Below are 20,909 nucleotides of genomic sequence, written 5' to 3'. Positions count from 1 at the left end.
CACACACACACACACACACACACACACACACACACACACACACACACACACACACACAAACAGCACCACCCACTGCTTATACTCTTACCCCCGGAGCACTTTTTTAGCTCACATTCTAACACTGCCTCTGTCTATTGGCCCATTTCAGCCTTTACCCAAGGTGCACTGAAGTGCTGTATGTGTAGGGCTCGTGTTTTTAGCCTCAGCCCAACTAAAAATACTCACTCAAGCCTGTAAACACATAAAACATCCATCTCTGGGCATCGCCTGGCACCACTGTTATGGGCTCACTCAAGATAATGACAGATAACGAACCTTAAACGATGATAGCAGCGGGCACTTTTCTGCTGTGGCATCTTACACAGGGGGGATGTGGTTGTGCATGTGTGCATGTGTGTGTGTTTATACATGTGTGCATGAGTGTGTGTGTGTGTGTATGTGTGTGGGCAGTAAACAGGCAGCGTCAGTCAGTCTCCTGGGCATGTGGCGGGAGGAGTCGGGGCTGTCTGTGCTCAGAGCCAGAGGGCAGAATGTAACACTGAGAAACTGCCTCAGTGCCAACTCACAAACACACACACACACACACACACACACACACACACACACACACACACACACACACACACACAAGAAACCACTGCAGCCACAGGCCAGGGTGAACTGGGAGAAAGAGAAAGAAGTCTTTGTCCATCCGTGGGTCGATGTATATCAGAAGAGACAAGCTGTCCACCTACTGTCCACTGCCAATTATGCAGCGTGTGACTCCAGCGTACCAGCCAGCAAAGCATCGATACACACACTATGTCCAAAAGTTTGTAGACATCTCCTGAAATCAAGGGTAAGAATCGGGAGTGTGTTCTACCCTTCAGCTGCAGTAACAGCCTCAACTCATCCACCATCATCATACACTGGATTTCAGAACATGGCTCTGAAGGTTTGATAGCATTCTGCCATTAGAGCATCAGTGAGGTCAGATACGTATGATGGTCGATTAGTTGTAGATCAAAAATGCCTCTTTCTGAAATCACTTATTAAAAGGAGTGATTGTATATAGGTATTTAGACAGACTTACAGACCGATCTAGCTCTATATATCCATATATATATATATATATATATATATATATATATATATATATATATATATATATATATATATATATATATATATATATAGAGCTAAAGACAGATAGATAGAAAGGAAGTAGAGGTGCGCAATATGACAATATTGCATATCTTAATAAGCTTTACTAAGCATATAATTTTTTTCCCCTCCACAAACCCACCATGAAAGGGAAACCAGTGTTTTTCATTCTAAGAAGAAATAACAGGGTGGTAAACAGGGTTGTAAGCCGCATCTGAGCATTTTCCACCCCAATCAGTCACATATTTACTATTAATACATAAAAAATATTTAAATACTGAATCCGTGCCTTCCTTGGCAACTGCAGAGCAACAGTAATAGGTCTAGACTTGTAAGGTTTAATGGCAGATAACTGGGGAGTGTATTAGGGGAAGCATTAGCCGGAAGCAATTCTTCCTGCCAAAAGCAAATGGCCTAAAAACAGACTGGCTTCATAAACAGGCCGGCTGTTTTGCTCGACGGGTAGAAATCGCTCGATGGGTGTGAACAAGCAGGCACACAGTGAATCAGCCTCAGGTGGCTAAAAATACACAAATCCTGGCCTAAATGACAGAGGGCTTCACACGAGCAGGGTTAGTGGGCCGCCGCAGACGACTGCAGAAAGAAAGGAGAGTAGACGGCGGTGAGAAAGGAAGAGAAAGAACAAGGGACAGCAGGGCTGGGCCTTCAGGCACTGTCCATTAGGCATCAGGGAGCAGGCTAAAGACAGAGGTGAGTCAAAGACCACATGAGTCACACACTGATGACTACTGTTCACCTCTGCTTCTCATCAAACCCTCCACCCCAGAACTGCACGTCCTGCCAAAGCACACACACACACACACACACACACACACACACACAAGCGAAGACACACTCACAAGAGCTAGAAATATTTGCCTCGACCTGACTGTTCACATCCAGTTTGTTCAGGTTCAGGCTTATCCACTGCCCAGATTCATCAGAATCTAATTTCCCGTTTGGGTTCCTCACAACTGAAGGTCAACCTGAGATGGGGTGCATGGAGAAAGACCTTGTAATCCACCCTTCTCAGTGTTCCCTTTGGATCACAGCCATTGCGTGCAATCAGTAGCAATCCACAAATCGGATCAGCCGATTCAGGCTTATTTTAATGGACAGACTATAAGCTATCGGTTATATCAAGTCTGATCAAGTCTGATCCGTTCACGTCACAGTGCTGGGTTACGCCGCCATAAATGGACATGATCTACAACCTTCAGCTGAACAAGGCCTTCTTAGAAGGGTGTGTTCAGGCCTGGTAGATTTGGTCTAACTGTGAGTTCAAGTGTGGTTCATTAACGAGTGCAAACACAGCCAAGGAACCAGCGGCTCTTCTCTGCAGACCTAGTTTAGGACGTGGATATGGTCGTCTCTTCACAAGCTCAGAGGAGTCAGTAATTACAGGGCTGAGGCATAGCAGAGACATTATACACTAACTATATGGCCACACATGTGAAGATGTGAGGATTTGATTGCATTCGGCGTCAAGAGCATTACTGTCAGGATGTGGGATGATGATCACCAACCAACCTCATCATCCTCAGCTCATCCTAAAAGTACTGGATGGAGCTCCACCAGGTAAGCTCAGAGGAGTCAGTAATTACAGGGCTGAGGCATAGCAGAGACATTATACACTAACTATATGGCCACACATGTGAAGATGTGAGGATTTGATTGCATTCGGCGTCAAGAGCATTACTGTCAGGATGTGGGATGATGATCACCAACCAACCTCATCATCCTCAGCTCATCCTAAAAGTACTGGATGGAGCTCCACCACCATCATTCCAGAGAACACAGTTCTTCCACTGCTTCACAGCTCCTCAATGCTGGGGGGCTTTATACCCATCTATAGCCCACGCCTGGCATTAGGCAGCATGGTGCTAATAGGTTCATGAGGTTTATCTGCTACAGAGTCCTATTCTATTGACAGAACTTCTTCTCTAAAGGGGCTGGATTAGCTGTGTGTCTATGCTTGGGTCAGCAATGGGTGCAACCAGAAGTTGCCGAATGCTGTGGTTTCGCCACTGAAGAACCTCCAAACGTTCCTCAAGGACCTTAAACCTTTAACAGAGTACTTATTAGATACGGTCTCAGCCATTTTCCGTACCAGAAATAATCGGACCCAGGATCTCGTGGCACAAAGGGGACGCAAATATGGAGCCAGTCAGCGGATCCCTACGTCATTAGGCCCTCCCAATGAGCGATTCTGCGGTCCCAAGTACGGCAAGGTAACCGTCACAGCTGGGCAATGTGACGATATTTTATTGTATCGTGATACATTTTGTTATGGTGATAACAGTAAGCTTTTCTAATCATATGGAGGAGTCTGTTAGTGCTTAATAAACACTGATCAGCTGCAGGATTCATTACTAACAGTGTGATTAGACTGAAGGGTTAATTAGATGATGAGCAGCAGATGTTGAGTAAAAGTCACTGTATTCAGTACAGGAGAGGATCTGAATAGTAGTTTATAAGAATCTGCTGAGACGTGATCCATCACGTGATATCGTGATATAGTATTTGTACCATATCGCCCAGCCCTACACACTCCTACAAACTGCTGGGCTACAGTGGTAGAGCGTTCGCTCAGCATCGGTGAATCGCAAGCTGCCACTGCTGGGCCCTTGAGCAAGGGATAAAGGGATAAAGGCGGAGGCCAAATTCCACCCGTGTCCAACACTAATGGTGAACATGGTTGTTTTGTCTTGTCAAGCTGCTTATTACTACTAATTCGTTCGCCGTTGGGATGCACCCATAGTTAGTTTTAGCTCTAGTGATCTATTATTTGTATCCTGCAGCGATTAGTGTTTCGCCATTAGCACTTTGTTTACATGCTCATTATAATCTGATGATTGTAAAGCCACACATGCATTTGTGCCCCCTTATTGACCCCTGTCTACCTTTCTCAGGTGTGTCACATCAGCGTAGTGTGTCATGATATGTATATATATGGCGATGCAGACTGTATTGTGGAGCTGCAGTGATTCTTGCAGGCCTACTATGGTGGCACTGTACATTTCCATTACTTGTGAGCCTCAATAGCCCGTCTCTGTTTCCTCCCTCAGCTCCGTACACCGACCCTACAGTCCTTTTTCCTCTCTGAACACTCATATTTACCTCTCTGATGATTCTGACGAGCTGCAGTGACTCACCCTGCTGATGGATCTCAGACGCAAGGCCACGGAGGGCAATGACTCAGCGCTCTCTGCTTCAGCAACACAAACAAACACACGCATTGACTTCAGCTTAACCATCCTACCAGCCAAACACCACCCCGATCGCTGCAGCTGCAACCCCGTCACTCACACAGACTGCCACGTCCTCCGTTGTTGAGAAAACCTGAGCACACAGCGCAGGAGCTGAAGTACAAAAGGCCCATCTTCACCCCCCCCCGAAACCCCAGACTTCACAAACAAGGGGGGAGAAAAATGTGATGGGCCACATTCAGTGAAAGAGAAGCCCTCCTGTGCTAATGTAGCGAAGGATAAAAAAAAAAAAAGTCTAAATGACGCTTTCAAGCCCAGATTTTCGAAGGGTGGCCTGCCTGAAAAATGGCCCGAGATGACGAGGGAGAGTCCAAATCGGACTTTAATCCTCTCCTGCCATGGCTCATTTCAATGACAATCTCTAGCGATGAGCGCTCTAATCAGAGAATTTCAGAGCCGCAAATCAAACGAGCGAGCATTTCTCTCTCTGTGCTCTAAAGCAGTTTATTTCCCCTGACAGGGTCCTTCTGAACGCCGATAATGGATGAATGAGAAATGTCCGGAATTGGGCTTTAAGCCCTGCTGAGATTGAATAAATGTTCTCTTAAATATCAGCCAGGCTGGAGATGGGGAGGTAAGAGGGGAGAGAGAGAGAGAGAGACAAAGAGAGAAAGCATTCCATCACATGATATGAGATGAGCATGAGCATATTCTTGGCTAAGGATCTAAATCCCTGACTGGCTATTAGAAGAATGTCTTAACGCAGCCCTTTGTTCTGCCTTTTTTTTCTCCACACACACACACACACACACACACACACACACACACACACACACACACACAGGTTTCATACAATGTCAGGACATGGGACTACACACATCATTGCAGTCTCCCTTTTTGACGTTTTCCACTTTTCTCCATAATATGAATCTGGCCCTTGTTTATTTATCCTTTATACTTATTTGGCAAAATTTCATAATCATGACCAATAGAAATGCTCCAAAATAACTCTAAAATCTGTTTACATTGACTTCCATTGAAACTTTATTGTTTTTTTTTCTTCTTCTCCTGCAAAGCTGCTATTTCGGAGGTCGAGGGTTTGTGTGCGACAGTTATGATGTCCCTAAATGCATTATGTTGTTGGGTCATTTCATAACTTATAACTTTATAATTCAGATTTTTTTTTTTTTGGTACCAATTAAAAGTTCCAGCTGTTCTAAACATTGTGTAAAAAAAAAAGAATGGTTCAAGATAAATTGTCCAGAACTGTTCGAGCACCCTATACGGTCCCAAATAAATAAAAATAATATTTAAATATATATAAATAGATTAACATAACTATTACAAAGTATATAAGCCCAAACTGTCCATTTAGACTAGGATTCCTCTAGGACTAAACCTAAACTGGTCACCAACACAAGCCCTAACTTCAGTAACCAAAACCAAAAAATGATAATTTTGGTTTGAGTGGACCAAAAAATGCGCCAAAATTACTTGGAATAAAAGTTATATAAAGATTTACATTCCATTAAAATAAACGTTTTTTGCCTTCTTCTGTAAAGCTGCTGATTTGGAGATACATGTTTCTTGATAGTGATAATATTCCCTAACTGCATTATTGTTGCTCCTGTAATTTAATAACTTTGTTTTTTTTGGTACCATTTAAAAGTTCCAACTGTTCTAAACATTGAGTCCAGAAGTTTTTTTTTCCTGTCCCTTATAAATAAAATAATATTTAAATATATAAAACTATATATAAAACATTTCACAGATATCACAAAGAAAATAGACCCAAAATGTCCATCTAGACTAGGATTCATCTTGGACTATCCCAATTCCTGTCAGCAACACTAACCCCAACCTCTGTAACCTATAAACCCAATTAAAATTTGTAAAATTACCCCCCTAAAAAGTGCCTTTTCGCCTCTTTTATGACATTATGTGAATCTAACCATTGTTCTTTATATTAGGTTAGAATTACATGATGAACCGACCAATAGAAATGCACCACATTTGCTTAGAATAATTGTTTTTACATTTACCTCCATTGAAATTTACAACGTTTTTTCTACTAAGTTGCAGTTTTGGAGATACAATGTTTGTGCGTGACAGCAGCAATACGTAGTTTTCAGTCGGACCCAGCGTAGGTACAAAAGACAGTACTTGCGTGCCTGCTTACACACAGCCAGACTGCAGAATCGGGGTTAAAGGTCAGGTTGTGTTCAGACAGTGGAGCTCAAGGGGAAAACTCTGGGGGAAAGGGTCCGATACACACTCCGACAACACACAGCCAGATAAGACGAACCCAGAGAAGGGACGAGCAGGAGAAGAGAGTGATTGATGATGGAGAAGAGATGAGCAACGGGCCAACGGGATCATCGGAGAGTGCTAAAACATCTGAGGAAGATCAGTTTAGCAGTGTGTGGACGCAGCAGCAGCAGCAGTGTGTGTGTGTGTGTGTGTGTGTGTGTGTGTGTGTTGCTGTAGAGCATCAGGAGGATTCTGCTCAGCTTTACTCACTGCTGGAGTCTGTTTTTAGCAACCCATAAGCAATGGGATGTGAACATTGAGGACTTTGCATCGCGGTGATAACTTCTCAATTTGGTTATTTCTGCGCGAAGAGCTAATTAATGTAAGCAAAGTGCGGCGAATCCCCCCGCGGCCGCACTGCTGCAGCAAATTGCTTCACACCGGCTCTGGGAAAAAGGAAAATAACCAACTTTGCTATTATTAGCGATGCAAGCTGATGGCTCGAGAATACGGCCCGGCATTAGGGATGTCCTGATCGAGGTTTTTTAACCCCCGATCTGATCATGAGTCTCACGAGTCTCACGAGGCTCACTATCGGCCAATACCAATCCGATCTGATCTGATTTTGTGTTTCTATAAATAATTCAGCCCCAGTAAAATCTGATTTTAGCACCAGTTTCTAAAATCAGACTCAATTCTAATCTGATCTGCTTTGTTTGGAGCAACTTTTTAAACTCTAGTGTTTAATATCTTACAGTCCAGTCTGACTGACCCACCTGACCATTCAGCTCCCAGCTCCTTTACAGCTCTGCAGTCTGATCACTTAGCATGTGTGTGCATTAGCATTAGCATTAGCCTCCTCCTCGGTTCTGAATGCGCCGTTCAGAGCTGGTTTAGAACCAGAGAAAGGAGCCTGGTTCTCCTGCTGGTAGAACAGAGCATTTCCACCATAGTTTGGGTTCTAACCAGGCGGAATTCAGGAGTAAAGACGGGATGGAGGAACGTTAGATCTTCCCGAATGGAGAAAATGGAGTAAAATATCTTAGTCGTTCCAAAACCGGGTGTTCGGAGAAAAACGTCACAGCGTTTACAGCGAGGCTCTGAGCTAACGCTAAGCTGAAGTTTTCCTCTTCCCCGAACTTTCCGTTCCACCTTAAATAAGGCAGCAGTTCCGCTCTGCTGTTGAGATGCACTCACTGTAGCTGCAGCTCTATTTAAGGTGGAATGGAGAGTTAGCATTAGAACCAGCTTTAGCTTCTGTTTTAGCTGATAACTGGTAACGTCACCACTCTTATCAGTTCAGATGAAGCTCTGTTTGATTCCTCACTGAAATAACGTCACAGATGAACTCTGTCTGGGGTTTGCAGCAGCGCCTAAAGGACGTCAGATGGTACTCTGCTACAGCAAACCTAAGGAACGGAAGTGGACCGGGACCGTAAAAGCAGATACCTGATTCATTAAAAACGCCTGGATCAGCCCCCCCCTCCGATCCTGAGTCACATCCCTACTCAGCTTTATTACATATGAAGTCTTCTATGTCCAGACTTCAGAGTGATGAAATCCAGCCTGCAGTGACCGTGTTCCTGGTTAGAGAGACAAACTTAGAGATGACCTAATGCATGTTGGGAAAGTATGCACTTCCTTTACGTCAGAAGAACAGCAGGATTTCTGGAAAGGGCCTGAGTAAAGTGAGGAAACGCCGAGTAAACAGAAACCGCACATGCAGATGTGAGCTTTTATGAGGTCAGAACAAAGACGAGCCTCTGAAAGTCTACTTTCGCTTCGTCACTGCAGCATGGCGCCCTGGCCTCGCCACTTTTAGTGCGAGCGGTGCATTTACTCTGGGGCATGTCCAAATGTTTGTGGACACCCCTCTTAATTAATGCATTCAGCTACTTTAAGTTGCACCTGTTGCTGACACAGATGTGCAAATGCACACACACACACACACACACACACACACACACACACACACACACACTTAGACATAGCTTGCCTAGTCCCTGTAGAGACGTACTGCCAATTGATTAGGACTACTTGGAGCAGCTATTAATAGAAACTTTGCTGCAGTAAGGTTTCTGGGAAGGCCTTGCACTAGATAGAGGAACATTGGTGTGAAGATTGCATTCAGCCTCATTCTGTTAACCTTGATGCACTATATGTCCAAATGTTTGTGGACACCCCTTTTAATGAATGCATTCAGCTAGAGAAGTTTTCCCAACAGAATATGACTCTCTGGAGCAAAATGGTAATTGGCACTTTAATTGTAAACATGAACCTATTGGCACCATGCTGCCTAATGCCAGGCGTGGGCTAGAAGGGGGTTTATAAAGCCCCCCAGCATTGAGCTGTGAAGCAGTGGAAGAACGGTGTTCTCTGGAACGATGGTGGAGGAGCTCCATCCAGTACTTTTGGGAAGAGTTGGGGAAGTAGGGATGAACTCTGGTGGTGATTATCCAGCATTCTTCTTGCTGAATGCAATCAAATCCTCACAGCAGTGCATCTCCAAAATCTAGTAGAAAGCCTTCTGCCCTGGACAGTAGAGACAGTTACTCCAACAAAAGCATGATCAGCTCTTTTTAATAGCCTTGATTTCAGAAGAAACGATGAATGAGCAGGTTTCCCAGTACTTTTGTCCATGCACTAGATGTTCAGTCTGGGTCTAAGCACTAATCCCATGATGGGTGGTACGAACACCGCTGTGATGCTACTTGCTCTCTCTCTTGCTCGCTCTCTATCCCTCAACAAAGCACTGCAACAGCCTTTCCTGGACTTTGTTCTCAGACGGCCCGTCGAAGGCGCCTTGCCCAGACATCCAACCCCATGACATCATCACTCCGGGCTCGAGCATCTGGCCCATGTGGAATGTGATCTGACCTCAGTGCCTCAGCATGTCGTCCACTCCACAGTCAAAGACCTGACCTCATAGCTGACCCTGTCTCTAAAATTATCCTACCTGTTGCATAACTAAAGAGCTGCACACCCAAAAGGCCCCAAGAATGAGCAATAGCGATAGGACAATTGATTCAGCTGAGTGAACCGAATCTTTCAAGCTGTCCGTCTCAATGAATCAAAAGTATGATTCGATGATTCACTCTGTTAATCCAAGTGAAGTTCAACTTGCCCTCTGTTTTTTCCACATAACAGTAAGCAAGGGAGCAAATCGGTTATCTGCACTATGTGGACAGAAGTATATGGAGACCTGCTAAATTCACTGTTTCTTCTAAAATCAGGGATATTAAGAGAGTTGATCCTGCTTTTGTTGGAGTAACGGTCTTTACTGTCCAGGGAAGAAGGCTTTCTACTAAATTTTGGAGATGCATTGCTGTGAGGATTTGATTGCATTCAGTGACATAAGTTCATAAGTGATGTCAGGATCTCATAATGTTGGATAATCACCTGATCCCCACCTTATCCCCCACTCATCCCGAAACCATCCATCCTTCCAGAGAACACAGTTCGACTGCTCCACAACAGCTCAATACTGGGGGGGGACTTTATACCCCTCTACCCAATGACTGATTCTATTGACAGTACTTCTCCGTTTATTTCCAAGGGATCAATCCTGAAGGATTATAATTGGAATTTTGGACGTGTTCGATCTTCATCACTGGTGTAAATGTTGCATATGTGCTGCAAACATGCTGGATTCAAGAATTCAGAAGGATAAGTTCCAAAGAAGCGACTCACTCGTGAGACTGACGTCGCTAATGAGCAAGTGCTCAGCTCACAGACTGAATGGGTCTATAAAGGAAGGCGCTCCCTGTAAAGCCGATGATGCAATGGCGTTCAATGTTTTATGAGCTGTGAGCAGACGCATATCATAGAGCTATTGGCACGGGAAACCAGACAGGACCGGACAGTCCTGCTGGGGCGAGGAGTAAGGGGGGTGGCAATTGAATGTCTTGTGCATGCTGTTATGTAATCTCATTTATCACTGAGAAATTGTGCAGTTGTGGCCTAAGGGTGGGCCGCTGTGGCCTAAGGGTGGGCCACTGGAAGGTCACCGGTTCACTCCCCTGGACTGGTAGGGAAGTGAAGAGGTGGCCTTGACCAAAGCACCTAACTCCCAACTTTTCCCCAGGTGATGAGGTGGCCACCCAGGTGTGTTCTTACTGCCCCATTTCACTAGTGTATGTGTGTGTGTGTGTGTGTGTGTGTGTGTGTGTGTGTGTTCACTGCCACAAATAGGTCAAATATTTCATAGTACTGCTGTGCACTGGCAATAAAGGGTGGTCGGTGTGGCGCAACACATAACACCACTACCCACCAGTGAGGTACCACCAGTCGGAGACTGGGGTTCGATTCCCAGTCTGGGTGTCTGTGCTGTGCTACACCAATAAGAGTCCTTTGACAAGACTCCCAACACTACATTGGTCCACCTCTGTAACCTTGTAGGTCACTCTGGATAAGAGCATCAGCTAAATGCTGATGCCATAAATGTAAATAAATGTAATGTAATAGTTATAAACACATAATTCTTAAGTCTGATTGGCTGAGCAGTGATCAAAGTTTGAGCTCTTGTTTGAACCGAACTTTGTATAAAGCAATAAGCTTTGCTAAGTATTATCGCTATTGAACTGATCATTTCCATTCTCAGTATTTGGGTTGGCCAGTGATAGCAAAACTATAGTAATAAAAATGAGACGTTTCGCTTACATAACATATGCGTAATATTTCATAGTAATATTTCAATTTACTCCATTCCATGTACTAATTGCGCTAAATGGATAATTATTGGTCTACTTTCAAATAATTTCTGAGGATTTGTTTTATTTTCTTTTTTAATTATTCTTTTTAATTTTAGTTCTCATGCTGGTTCGGCTCCTGGACTGCTTTAATGTTTGGTGTCACACTTCTTAATTTCAAGCGTTAGCATTTTTATTATGGAGTCTACCGATTAATAAAAGACGAATAGTGTCAAACCTCCATTTCTTTTCTAACTGATCCAAATACTAAAACTCGCTCAGTACTGAAGTTCATTTCACATTCTTTTTCTACTGGCAGTTCTTCATTTCTGCTGCAATACTTTTACTTTTGCTTAATTTACATTATTTGATTGAAGTTAAACTACCTTTACTCAGTGGTGAATCTACCGACTATTGTTGTGGGCTGTAATTGAAAAAAATTGAGAAGTGGAGGGGAAAAAAATAATCTACAATAATTTCAGTTAGCATTCAGCTATGGTCCAAATGAACATTTTAAGTTGTAAATTAAAGATGAAAATTGGTTTCATCCGCTGGAAATCACAGTGTGATTAGACACTTTCTAATTCAGCCCAGCTCTTGAAGGACTAAATCAATGGGAGTGCTAGTTTGGCTGATACTAAAAAATCAGTTCTGATTGGATAATTTTTTCTTTGGTGTTTCAAGAATTTAACCACGTTAACCCAGGACCCAGGAATTGCAAGACCCTCTCTGAAGACCAAGAAGGCCATGAGGGTCCTTCACAGCTTTCACTGCAGTGTAGGTTTACGCTGCTACTAATATGGCAGGCTCTTCTGAAGACAAGCTGATAGCCCCGCCCCATTGAGTGTATCCTCCCATTGGAGGCAACATTATTGGGTTTCGTTGGGCACAAACTCCACAGAAGCTGGTAGAACACCTTACCAAAAATTGCTATTAGTAAGGCTACATGACAACAGACAAAAACCTATCCAGGTGTTTATAAAATTAAAAATTGACAAGCGACCTTAAAAAAAAAAGTTCTGATTGGATAATTTTTCCTTTGGTGTTTCAAGAATTTACCCTTTTATATATATATATATATATATATAGGTCCCAGGAATCACAAGACCTTCTCTGAAGACCAAGAAGGCCATGAGGGTCCTCCACAGCCTTCCCTGCAGTGTGGGTTTATGCTGCTACTAATATGGCAGGCTCTTATTCTGAGCACCGTGGGACTCTTGAAGACAAGCTGATAGATGGAGACGTTGGAGGCAATGTTATTGGGTTTCGGTGGGTGGCCGTGGATGTCCTCCAAGCAGAACCAGTGGAGAAGAGGGAGAGGAGAGACTGGCACCATTAGGAAGAGAGCAGGCGCCTTGTTATCAGCTCGCTCCTTCTACCTCTCTTCCCTTGCCCCCCCCCCCACCACACACACACACACACACACACACACACACACACACACACACACACACACACACACACACACACTCCTCCACCCCACCTCTAGCCTTCTGGGCCCAATCACATTCCACACGCCTCTCCCTCAAACTGCCTTATTAAACGCTGGCCTAGCAGAGCATAGCTCGTCTGAATGAACCGCTGTGGGGCCTCACGCTCCCCTATGGAGCCAGATCTTCTAAGAGGCCGTAGCATGACACTTAGAACCACCACGCGTTCTGTTGTTTGCGGCCAAACTCGGTTTCCAAGCCAACTGCACCGCGGCTGGTCCCGCAGACAGCCGGTGCAGGTCCGGTCTGGAGGTGCTAAAGGAAACAGCAGCTTTTTGAGCGTCCAGTCTGCATGTGTTGGTCATTACTGCCACACCAGAGCCTCACATGAGTAAGTAAATAATCAGTAGCTGGGGTCTGCAGTGTGTCAGCACACAAGCTGTGACTGGACAGCCACAACATGACCTCACCAACCACACATGCAGTCAGGGCACGGACTGAACACACACACACACACACACACACACAGACAGAAGTGCATTGGTGGGCCCTGATTCATAAAACCACACAAATATCGCTCTTTTGCTCTTTTTAAAATACACTACATGTCCAAATGTTTGTGGACACCCTCTTCTAATGAATAAATTCAGCTCTTTGCAGCCAATGCTGACACATATGCGCAAATGCACAGCCACAGCTTGTCTAGTCCCTGTAGAGAAGTATTGCCAATAGAATAGGACTATCTCTCTGGAGCAGATCCACCTATATGAACCTATTGGCACCATGCTGCCTAATGCCAGGTGAGAGGCAGAGGATTTTGAGAAGTTTCTCAACCCTTCTTCACAGCCCGTAACTCCATGTGCGAGGCACGTATGGTCTTGTGATGAGATGCAATTGAAGGCCCAGACACTGCAGATTGAATCATATTTCTGCACAAATATTAATTCGAAAAATGGATATTGGGTTCGTCAAACCCAAAAGATTGATCAATATTTATTGATGTAAATAAGACATTTATATATAATTTTAATAATTTTATAATAAAAAGGTACTTCAAAAATTGGCATTTGTTTTTTTTTATATTAACATAATATCTAATAATTAAAAATGACAGTTATATATTTTATGTAATTATTATAATAGTTTAAAAAAATTCATTACTTAATGACAATTAAAAAATGAAGCACAAATACTTCAAACTAAAACTTCAGGACAGAAACTGAAATCCTCAGTGGACCAATCGAGCCACTGCAGAGAGATGACTAATTTCCCGTCTCGGAGTATTACTGAATTAAGGGAAGCTTGTCTGTTTGCATGTCTTGTAAGCAATCCAAAATGTTGCACGCCATCACTCTGAGCTCCAGTGAACTCTCTGACTTATGAGCCTTGAATGGACCAGAGGCCTGCAAGTCCTCTCCTGAGTCTGAAGAGCTAAACCCGAACGTCTTTGGTCCGAATCCAGCCGAACAAATGAACGGCAAATGAAACGTACATAAACGCAGGTTATAGTCCGCAGCGAAATGCAAACACAGCACACTCAGCGTGAACAATACGGTGTTCTCATGTGAGAGGCGAGAGCGTGATCATAGCTGACTGCCAACAGCGCAACACCATAACTTACCTAGAGCTGTTGTCAGGGCAACGTCCTAACAGCAGCGGTTACCACCAGAAACACTCGGACATCGTTTTTTTTAACGTGAGAAAATAAAAGGTGAAGTTTGGACGGCTCTGCGGCTGCAGACAGGGCTCTGAACACGATCCCGGCGACGAGTCAAGACTGTGCTGTGGCTTCTGGCCAGGGCTCAGTCTGAGTGGGAGTAAGAGCCTGATGATTTTGCTCTGTTTGTTTTTGGGTGGCTGACACACATGTACATGCCATGGATATGCATCTGTGCAATAGATCACAAGCTGAATGACATGCAGTGCGAGTGTGTGGAGAATAAATGGGGCTGATCCACAAAATCAGCTCCGACTAAAAGGTTCTGACTCCACACAAGCTGGTAGAACAATTTACCGAAAAGTGGCAGTCGAAAGGCTACATGACAACAAACATAACCTATACAGGTACTTATACATACATACATACATACATATATATACACACACATACAATATATATATTATACACACACACACACACACACACACACACACAATAGTCTAGTCTGACACACATTTGCACGGTCAAGGCCATTCCTCTCAATAAACAATGTTCGTCAGTGTGTGTTCATATTTATACTGTGTTTGCATCCTAACCTAATTCCTGAAAGTAGGTGTGTGTGTGTTGGTCGGCACCAGCAGTAGGTCTATGACTCAGTAGCAAAACCTTGCCTTCTATCCACCCTTTATTCAGAATGCTTAGTCACAGTCTACAGCAGGCCTTAATCCCACCCAGCCTCCATCAACACACACATCCTCGCACACACTCATGCACAAAATACCGTCTCACTTCGTAATAATAGAGTCTACAACAACAGCACCGTGCAGTCATGGCACGCTCTCAGTGCCCCAGAGAGAAAACACAGCATCATATAAATTCCAGTGTTAAAGGTATGCCATCATTACACCACAAGCCCAAATCAGCAGTCTGAGACTAAATAAAAGAAAGAGAATTTAAATACTGAGCAGATCATCCAACGTTTTGACCTCACCAATACAATTTTGTAGCTGCATGCAATCAAATCCTCACAGCAATGCTTCTCCAAAATCTAGTTGGACAGTAGAGACAGTTACTCCGACAAAAGCAGGATAAACTCCCTTGATTTCAGAAGAAACAATGAATGAGCAGGTGTCCCAATACTTTTGTCCCTTATAGTGTGAAATCCAGACACTTCCCCAGACAAACCGAAGTAACTTGCAGCCAAACAGGTGGGCCAGTACTGGTGTGTAAAGGCCTGTGTGAGAGGAATTCTGGGTAGTGTAGTCCTGCAGAACCGGCCACTGAACTTACATGTTATGCTTTTGCTGGGGGTGCTGCTGAAGTCCGGCTGGGACAGACTGTTGTTGTTGTTGCCGTTGTCTGGACTGGATGTTTTCTCAGCGGTGAGGAGCGTGGGAGGCTCCGGTGCTGCGGTGTCCCTGCTTCCATCTCCATCTGAGAGTAAAAACACACACACACACACACACACACACACACACACACACGGTTCTGGAATCAGCTGTTGTTTTAGCTGAGCATCAATAACATTAGTAAATGCAGATGAAACTGATTAATATGTGTATTAGGATGTTCAGTCTGTGGCTCCGCCTCCTCAGTTTGTTTATTGTTTATTCCCATATGCAAGTTAGAGCGCCCCCCATCACATAGGAGAAGACCTTCCTATTCTCAGACATCTGACCATGTAGGGCTGTGGTGTAGACGATAGTCGGACTGGTGATGTCCTGTCTCTTGACTAGAGAAGCTGGCACTTAGACAGTCACACCACTCTAGAGCTGTGAAACCATGTACACACACACACACACACACACACACTATATGTTCAAATGTTTGTTGACACCCATTCTAATGAATGCATTTAGCTACTTTAAACTGTACCTATTGCTGGCGCAGATGTGCAAATGCACACATACAGCTTATCTAGTCCCTGTAGAGAATAAGTACTGCCAATAGAATAGGACTCTCTGGAGCAGATCAACATCATGACACCATGCTGCCTAATAATGCCAGGCGTGGGCTAGTAGAGGGGTGTAAAGCCCCCCAGCATTGAGCTGTGGAGCAGTGGAAGAACTGTGTTCTCTGGAATGATGGATGGTGGAGCTCCATCCAGTACTTTTGGGAAGAGTTGGGGATGAGGAGGCGGGGTGGTGATCCTCCAATATCATGACTTATGCTCTTATTCCTAAATGCAATCAAACTTCTTTGCACTTTTTAATATCCTTGATTTCAGGGGAAAAAACTATGAATAAGCAGGTGTCCCAATACTTTTGTCCATGTAGTGTGTTAGATGGGCATCGCCTCTGTACTGTAGAACCAGCATCTGCTCTGGTATCTGGATTTCTGCAAAATCATCACTTTGTAGGACAAGGATACGTGCTTAAACGTGTGTGTGTGTGTGTGTGTGTGTGCACTGTGTAGGAGAAAGTGCACTGTGTTTGTGTATCTTCAAAGCAGCGTTCATGCATGGCACAGCGTGTGTGTGTGTGTGTGTGTGTGTGTGTGGGCGTGCGTGTGTTTTATACACAAACGATGGAGCCAAGTGGTCTCATTATGCGGGCCGGTAATTACACAGGGATGTCTGAGAGAGGCCAAGCCGGGCAGACTTCAAAGCCGAGAGCCCGAGAGACAAAGAGAGAGTGTGTGTGTGCGCGCAAGAGAGAGAGACTTAAAAGAGCTTTACACTAGAAGTTGGAACATTGCTGTGAGGATCTGACTGTATTGAGACATACATAAGAGCACCACCCCCCTCAAACTTCATTCACTACAGTACTGGATGGATCATCATCACACCATCATTCCAGAGAACACAGTTCCACTGCTCCACAGCTCAATTCTGGGGGGGGGGGGCTTAAGACCCCTCCAGGGCATGGAGACATTAGGCACACGTGGAGCTTCTCCACAGCATACCTTTCCATTGGTCTATTCCTAAACTCCAGTATGGTCATACTGGGGTCGTGAGTTCGAATCCCGGGCCAAGCCACTTTGCCATCAGCAGCCGGAGTCTGAGGGAGCACAACTGGCCGTCTGTTAGCTGGAGCTGGGGACCTGGTTCTTGACCTGTCAGTCTTTACCCTTCTAGTGTCTGGAAAATTGCACGCTAGGGGTTTACGAATGGGTGGGTTAATTGGCAGATTGTGAGAAAATAAATAAATAAATAAATAAATAAATAAAGGTGCTTCAAAGGGTTATGTGAGTGAAAAGTGGTTCTTCTACAGTCTCGCTCATAGAAGAAATAAAACCCTTTGAAGTACTGTTATTTTTTAAGAGTGTTGTCATAGATGAGACGACTGAAGAGGCCAAAACAAAGAGATGAGAGAAAAACAGAAAGAAAGAAGCTGGAGGAGGAGGAGAAACGATGAGAGGGTAGAAAAAGGAGGAGGAGGAACGGTGAAACTGTGAGGAGAGGTAAGAGGAGAGCAGAGGAGGAACGATTAGAGAGATGTTAAGTTGCACTTCACTCACTGACCTCTCTCTCTCTCTCTCTCTCTCTCTCTCTCTCTCTCTGTGTGTGTGTGTATAAATGGAAGGCAGCTGGGCTTTATTTGCTGTCTGATAAACACACTGCATCCCCCTTTGGAACGCCGCTGCTCTCCCCTCTGTTTATTTGCTTTAGCCACTCTCTCGCTCGCCGTCTCCTGTTTTTCTTCCCCGGCTCTTGGCAGCCCTCGTTTTTCCTCCTGTCTTTTCTGGGTGAAGGATCTTTTTGGGGCGTTTGTTTCTTTTTTCTTTTTTTTTACCTCGGCCTTTAAGCTTTCTCGAGGTCGAGGACAGGAAGAGCTTTTTTTCCTTCTTTCCTTAAGCGCCAGTAGCACCACAGGAGAGGGGTCAGAGAGAGAGGGAGAGAGCGAGAAGGTGAGACAGAGAGGGAGAGATCTGAGAAAGAGGGAGAGAGATTTGGGAGTGGGCTGAGAAAAAGAGAAGAGGGTGAAAGAGGGAGGAAGAGAGGAAGAGAGAGAGATGGATGGATAGAGAGAGAGAGAGTTTAAAAAAGAGAAAGTTGAGAGAGAGTGAAGGTAACGGGGAGAGAGAGAGAGAGAGAGAGAGAGAGAGAGAGAGAGAGAGAGAGAGAGAGAGAGGGAGGGAGAGATTTGAGAAAGGGAGAGAGATTTGGGAGTGGGCTGAGAAAAAGAGAAGAGGAAGAGAGAGAGAGAGAGAGTTTAAAAAAGAGAAAGTTGAGAGAGAGAGAGAAGGTAACGGAGAGCGAGAGAGAGAGAGAGAGAGAGAGAGAGAGAGAGAGAGAGAGAGAGAGAGAGAGAGAGAGAGTGTGATCCTAACTGAGTCACTGTGAGAGCGATGAGGTCTCTATGTAGCAGTAGGTCACCGCCAGAGAGAGGGACAATGAGCCACATCCGCACCTGTACCCCACCACCCCCTATCGAACCCCACACCTATAAACCAACACCCCCACCCTACCATTAATGGACCAATAGAAATGCTCCAAAATGACCTGGAATATTTTACTTGGTTGAATGTTTCCCTCCTATTTTTGAGATTGCTTTTGGAGATTTTCTGTGACCTCCAGTTGTTCAATATTGTTGTGCTTAGTAGCTTTGTCCTAGTGTGTGTGTGTGTGTTTAGCTCAGGTCAGTGAGTCACTGCTGAATGAATCAATCTGAAGGAGCTGACTTTTCATGATTCATGCGTCACTATGATTAAAACAAAGCCTCAGAACTGGCCTGGGATTAAAATAGCCAATATCCGATCCATTCAAATATGCCTGGATCGCCACAATCATAATCCACTGGATCCGATCGGGACGTCCCGGTTGTATAACAGCAACTATTGGACTCTGTGTAAGAGTTGAGTGAGAGAGTGTGAGAGAGTCAAAAAGCCACTGGTTGAGGTTCGAGAGGAATGAGGAGCAGACAGACGAAGCTGATGACAGCATGATAGCCAGCCAGGCACCATGAGCTACCACCCCTCGCGCCCCCTCCCCCCATTTTCTTCTTCTTCTTCTTCTTCCTCAAGCCATTTTCACCTTTCAGCAGACTTACACGGCTCGTTACCAAGACAACTTATGATGAGAGAACCCCCCCCCCGCACCCATTTCCTCCAGCAGGCCTTCGACAACAGCCGGATTGTCCGAGACTTAGCTCATACCTCAGTGACCCCTAGAAACTTCTTTCGTGCTCAGTAGCCATAACTACAAACAGAGCTCGGCTACAACTCCCAGCATGTCAGAGCACCAGCAGAACATTCCCAGCAAGCTTGTGGAGCTGCTGGTGTGCAAGCCCTGGGTTTACACCGAGCTAAAGGGCTGCATTTCCTCAGTGTATCTGCATGCTGATTCAGTGTAATGGTGTTCAGCTGGTGCCCAGTGCACATCTGGCAGCAGCCGATGACGGACAGCAGAGCTGGGGAATCAAAAGGCACCAAGGACTGAACGATGGAGATGTGGCGGATATGAAGGCTATGACAGGTTGGAACAGACCAAAAACCCATAAACCCAAAGTACTGCTCTCCTGGGTTCCGTTTATGTCAGCATACCCCTGACCAATCACAAAGCAACCTGGAAAGCTAAAGCTAATCCTGAACCTGGCGAGCTAAAGCTTGCGTGTGTGCCCAGTCGGAGTCAGCCCAGTCGGGAGGTCCTGCACTGCTAGAAGTAGAAGATCCTCGAGGAACCTTTGGGGCTTCTTCAATTGGAAACGATGGAGGAACCTCTTAAGGTGCTTTGAGGAACCTTAAAGGAACCTTTTCCTCTAAACACCGTTCCTCAAATCACCTTAAGAGGTTCCTCCACAGTTCCCAATTGAAGAACCTCCAAAGGTTCCTCAAGGATCTTGCATTTTTGACAGTGGACGCAGAACGTAAGCTAAGTAGATCTGCTGCCAGCCGTCTACAGCACGTAGCCAGCCACCGAAGTGGAGAAGCTACGAGTGCTGGACGGGACAGTTGACGGAACACCCGGCGCTGAATGTCTCCTCCGGTCTATATATGGGCTGGTACTCAGGTCCAGATATCAGAACCTCAGTAAACTCTAAACATCTGTGAATCACAAAGTAATTCTGAGGGCCGTCAGTCACACAAGCTCATTAGAATATGAAGACCACGCCCAGAGCGATCTTAGAGAGGTGTGAGGAGTGTTTATCAAATTTCTGCTTTGTGTTTTATTATATACAATAACAAAAAAAATCTATATATCAAAAAGTACTGTGAGACCCTGACAGTTTATCTCAGTACAGTTTCTTCTGCAGTTTTGGAGGTATAGGGACCCCCGCATAAAAAGCTGAGCTATGGGAAACAGCCTATTCCAGTTTTCCCCATAAACTACGACCAGTTAAGAGGAATTTTGCTGATTTCTGCTTATTTATATGATTAAAATATAAACGAGAGAGAGAATGAGACTCTTTGTCTTAATTTGTTTTCTTTCTTGTTTCTGATTTTTTAGGAAATAATTAAATCATAAAATATCAAATCTCACGATTTTATATTAAAAAAATAAATACATCACTAAGCCAAATGCAGCAGTAACACAAAATACTTACATTTGTCTACTTTGGTCTTTTTTGCTGATCCAAAAACTTTTTTT

At 44.5% G+C, this 20,909-nt stretch overlaps 1 protein-coding gene across 1 annotated transcript in view; it reads right to left on the bottom strand.

Annotated features, from left to right (window-relative positions):
- Window positions 1-20,909, bottom strand: part of mdfi (MyoD family inhibitor) — a 52,712-nt gene that overhangs the window by 9,485 nt on the left and 22,318 nt on the right. The window contains exon 2 of the mRNA XM_072666130.1: window positions 15,671-15,814. Within this exon, the coding sequence (XP_072522231.1) occupies window positions 15,671-15,814 (144 nt within the window). The remainder of the gene's footprint in view (window positions 1-15,670; window positions 15,815-20,909) is intronic.

Source organism: Salminus brasiliensis, chromosome 21, assembly GCF_030463535.1.
Source record: "Salminus brasiliensis chromosome 21, fSalBra1.hap2, whole genome shotgun sequence".
NCBI classification, from domain to species: Eukaryota; Metazoa; Chordata; class Actinopteri; order Characiformes; family Bryconidae; genus Salminus; species Salminus brasiliensis.
Note: the sequence above shows the minus strand (reverse complement) of the source record. Positions and strands in the feature narration are given on the sequence as shown.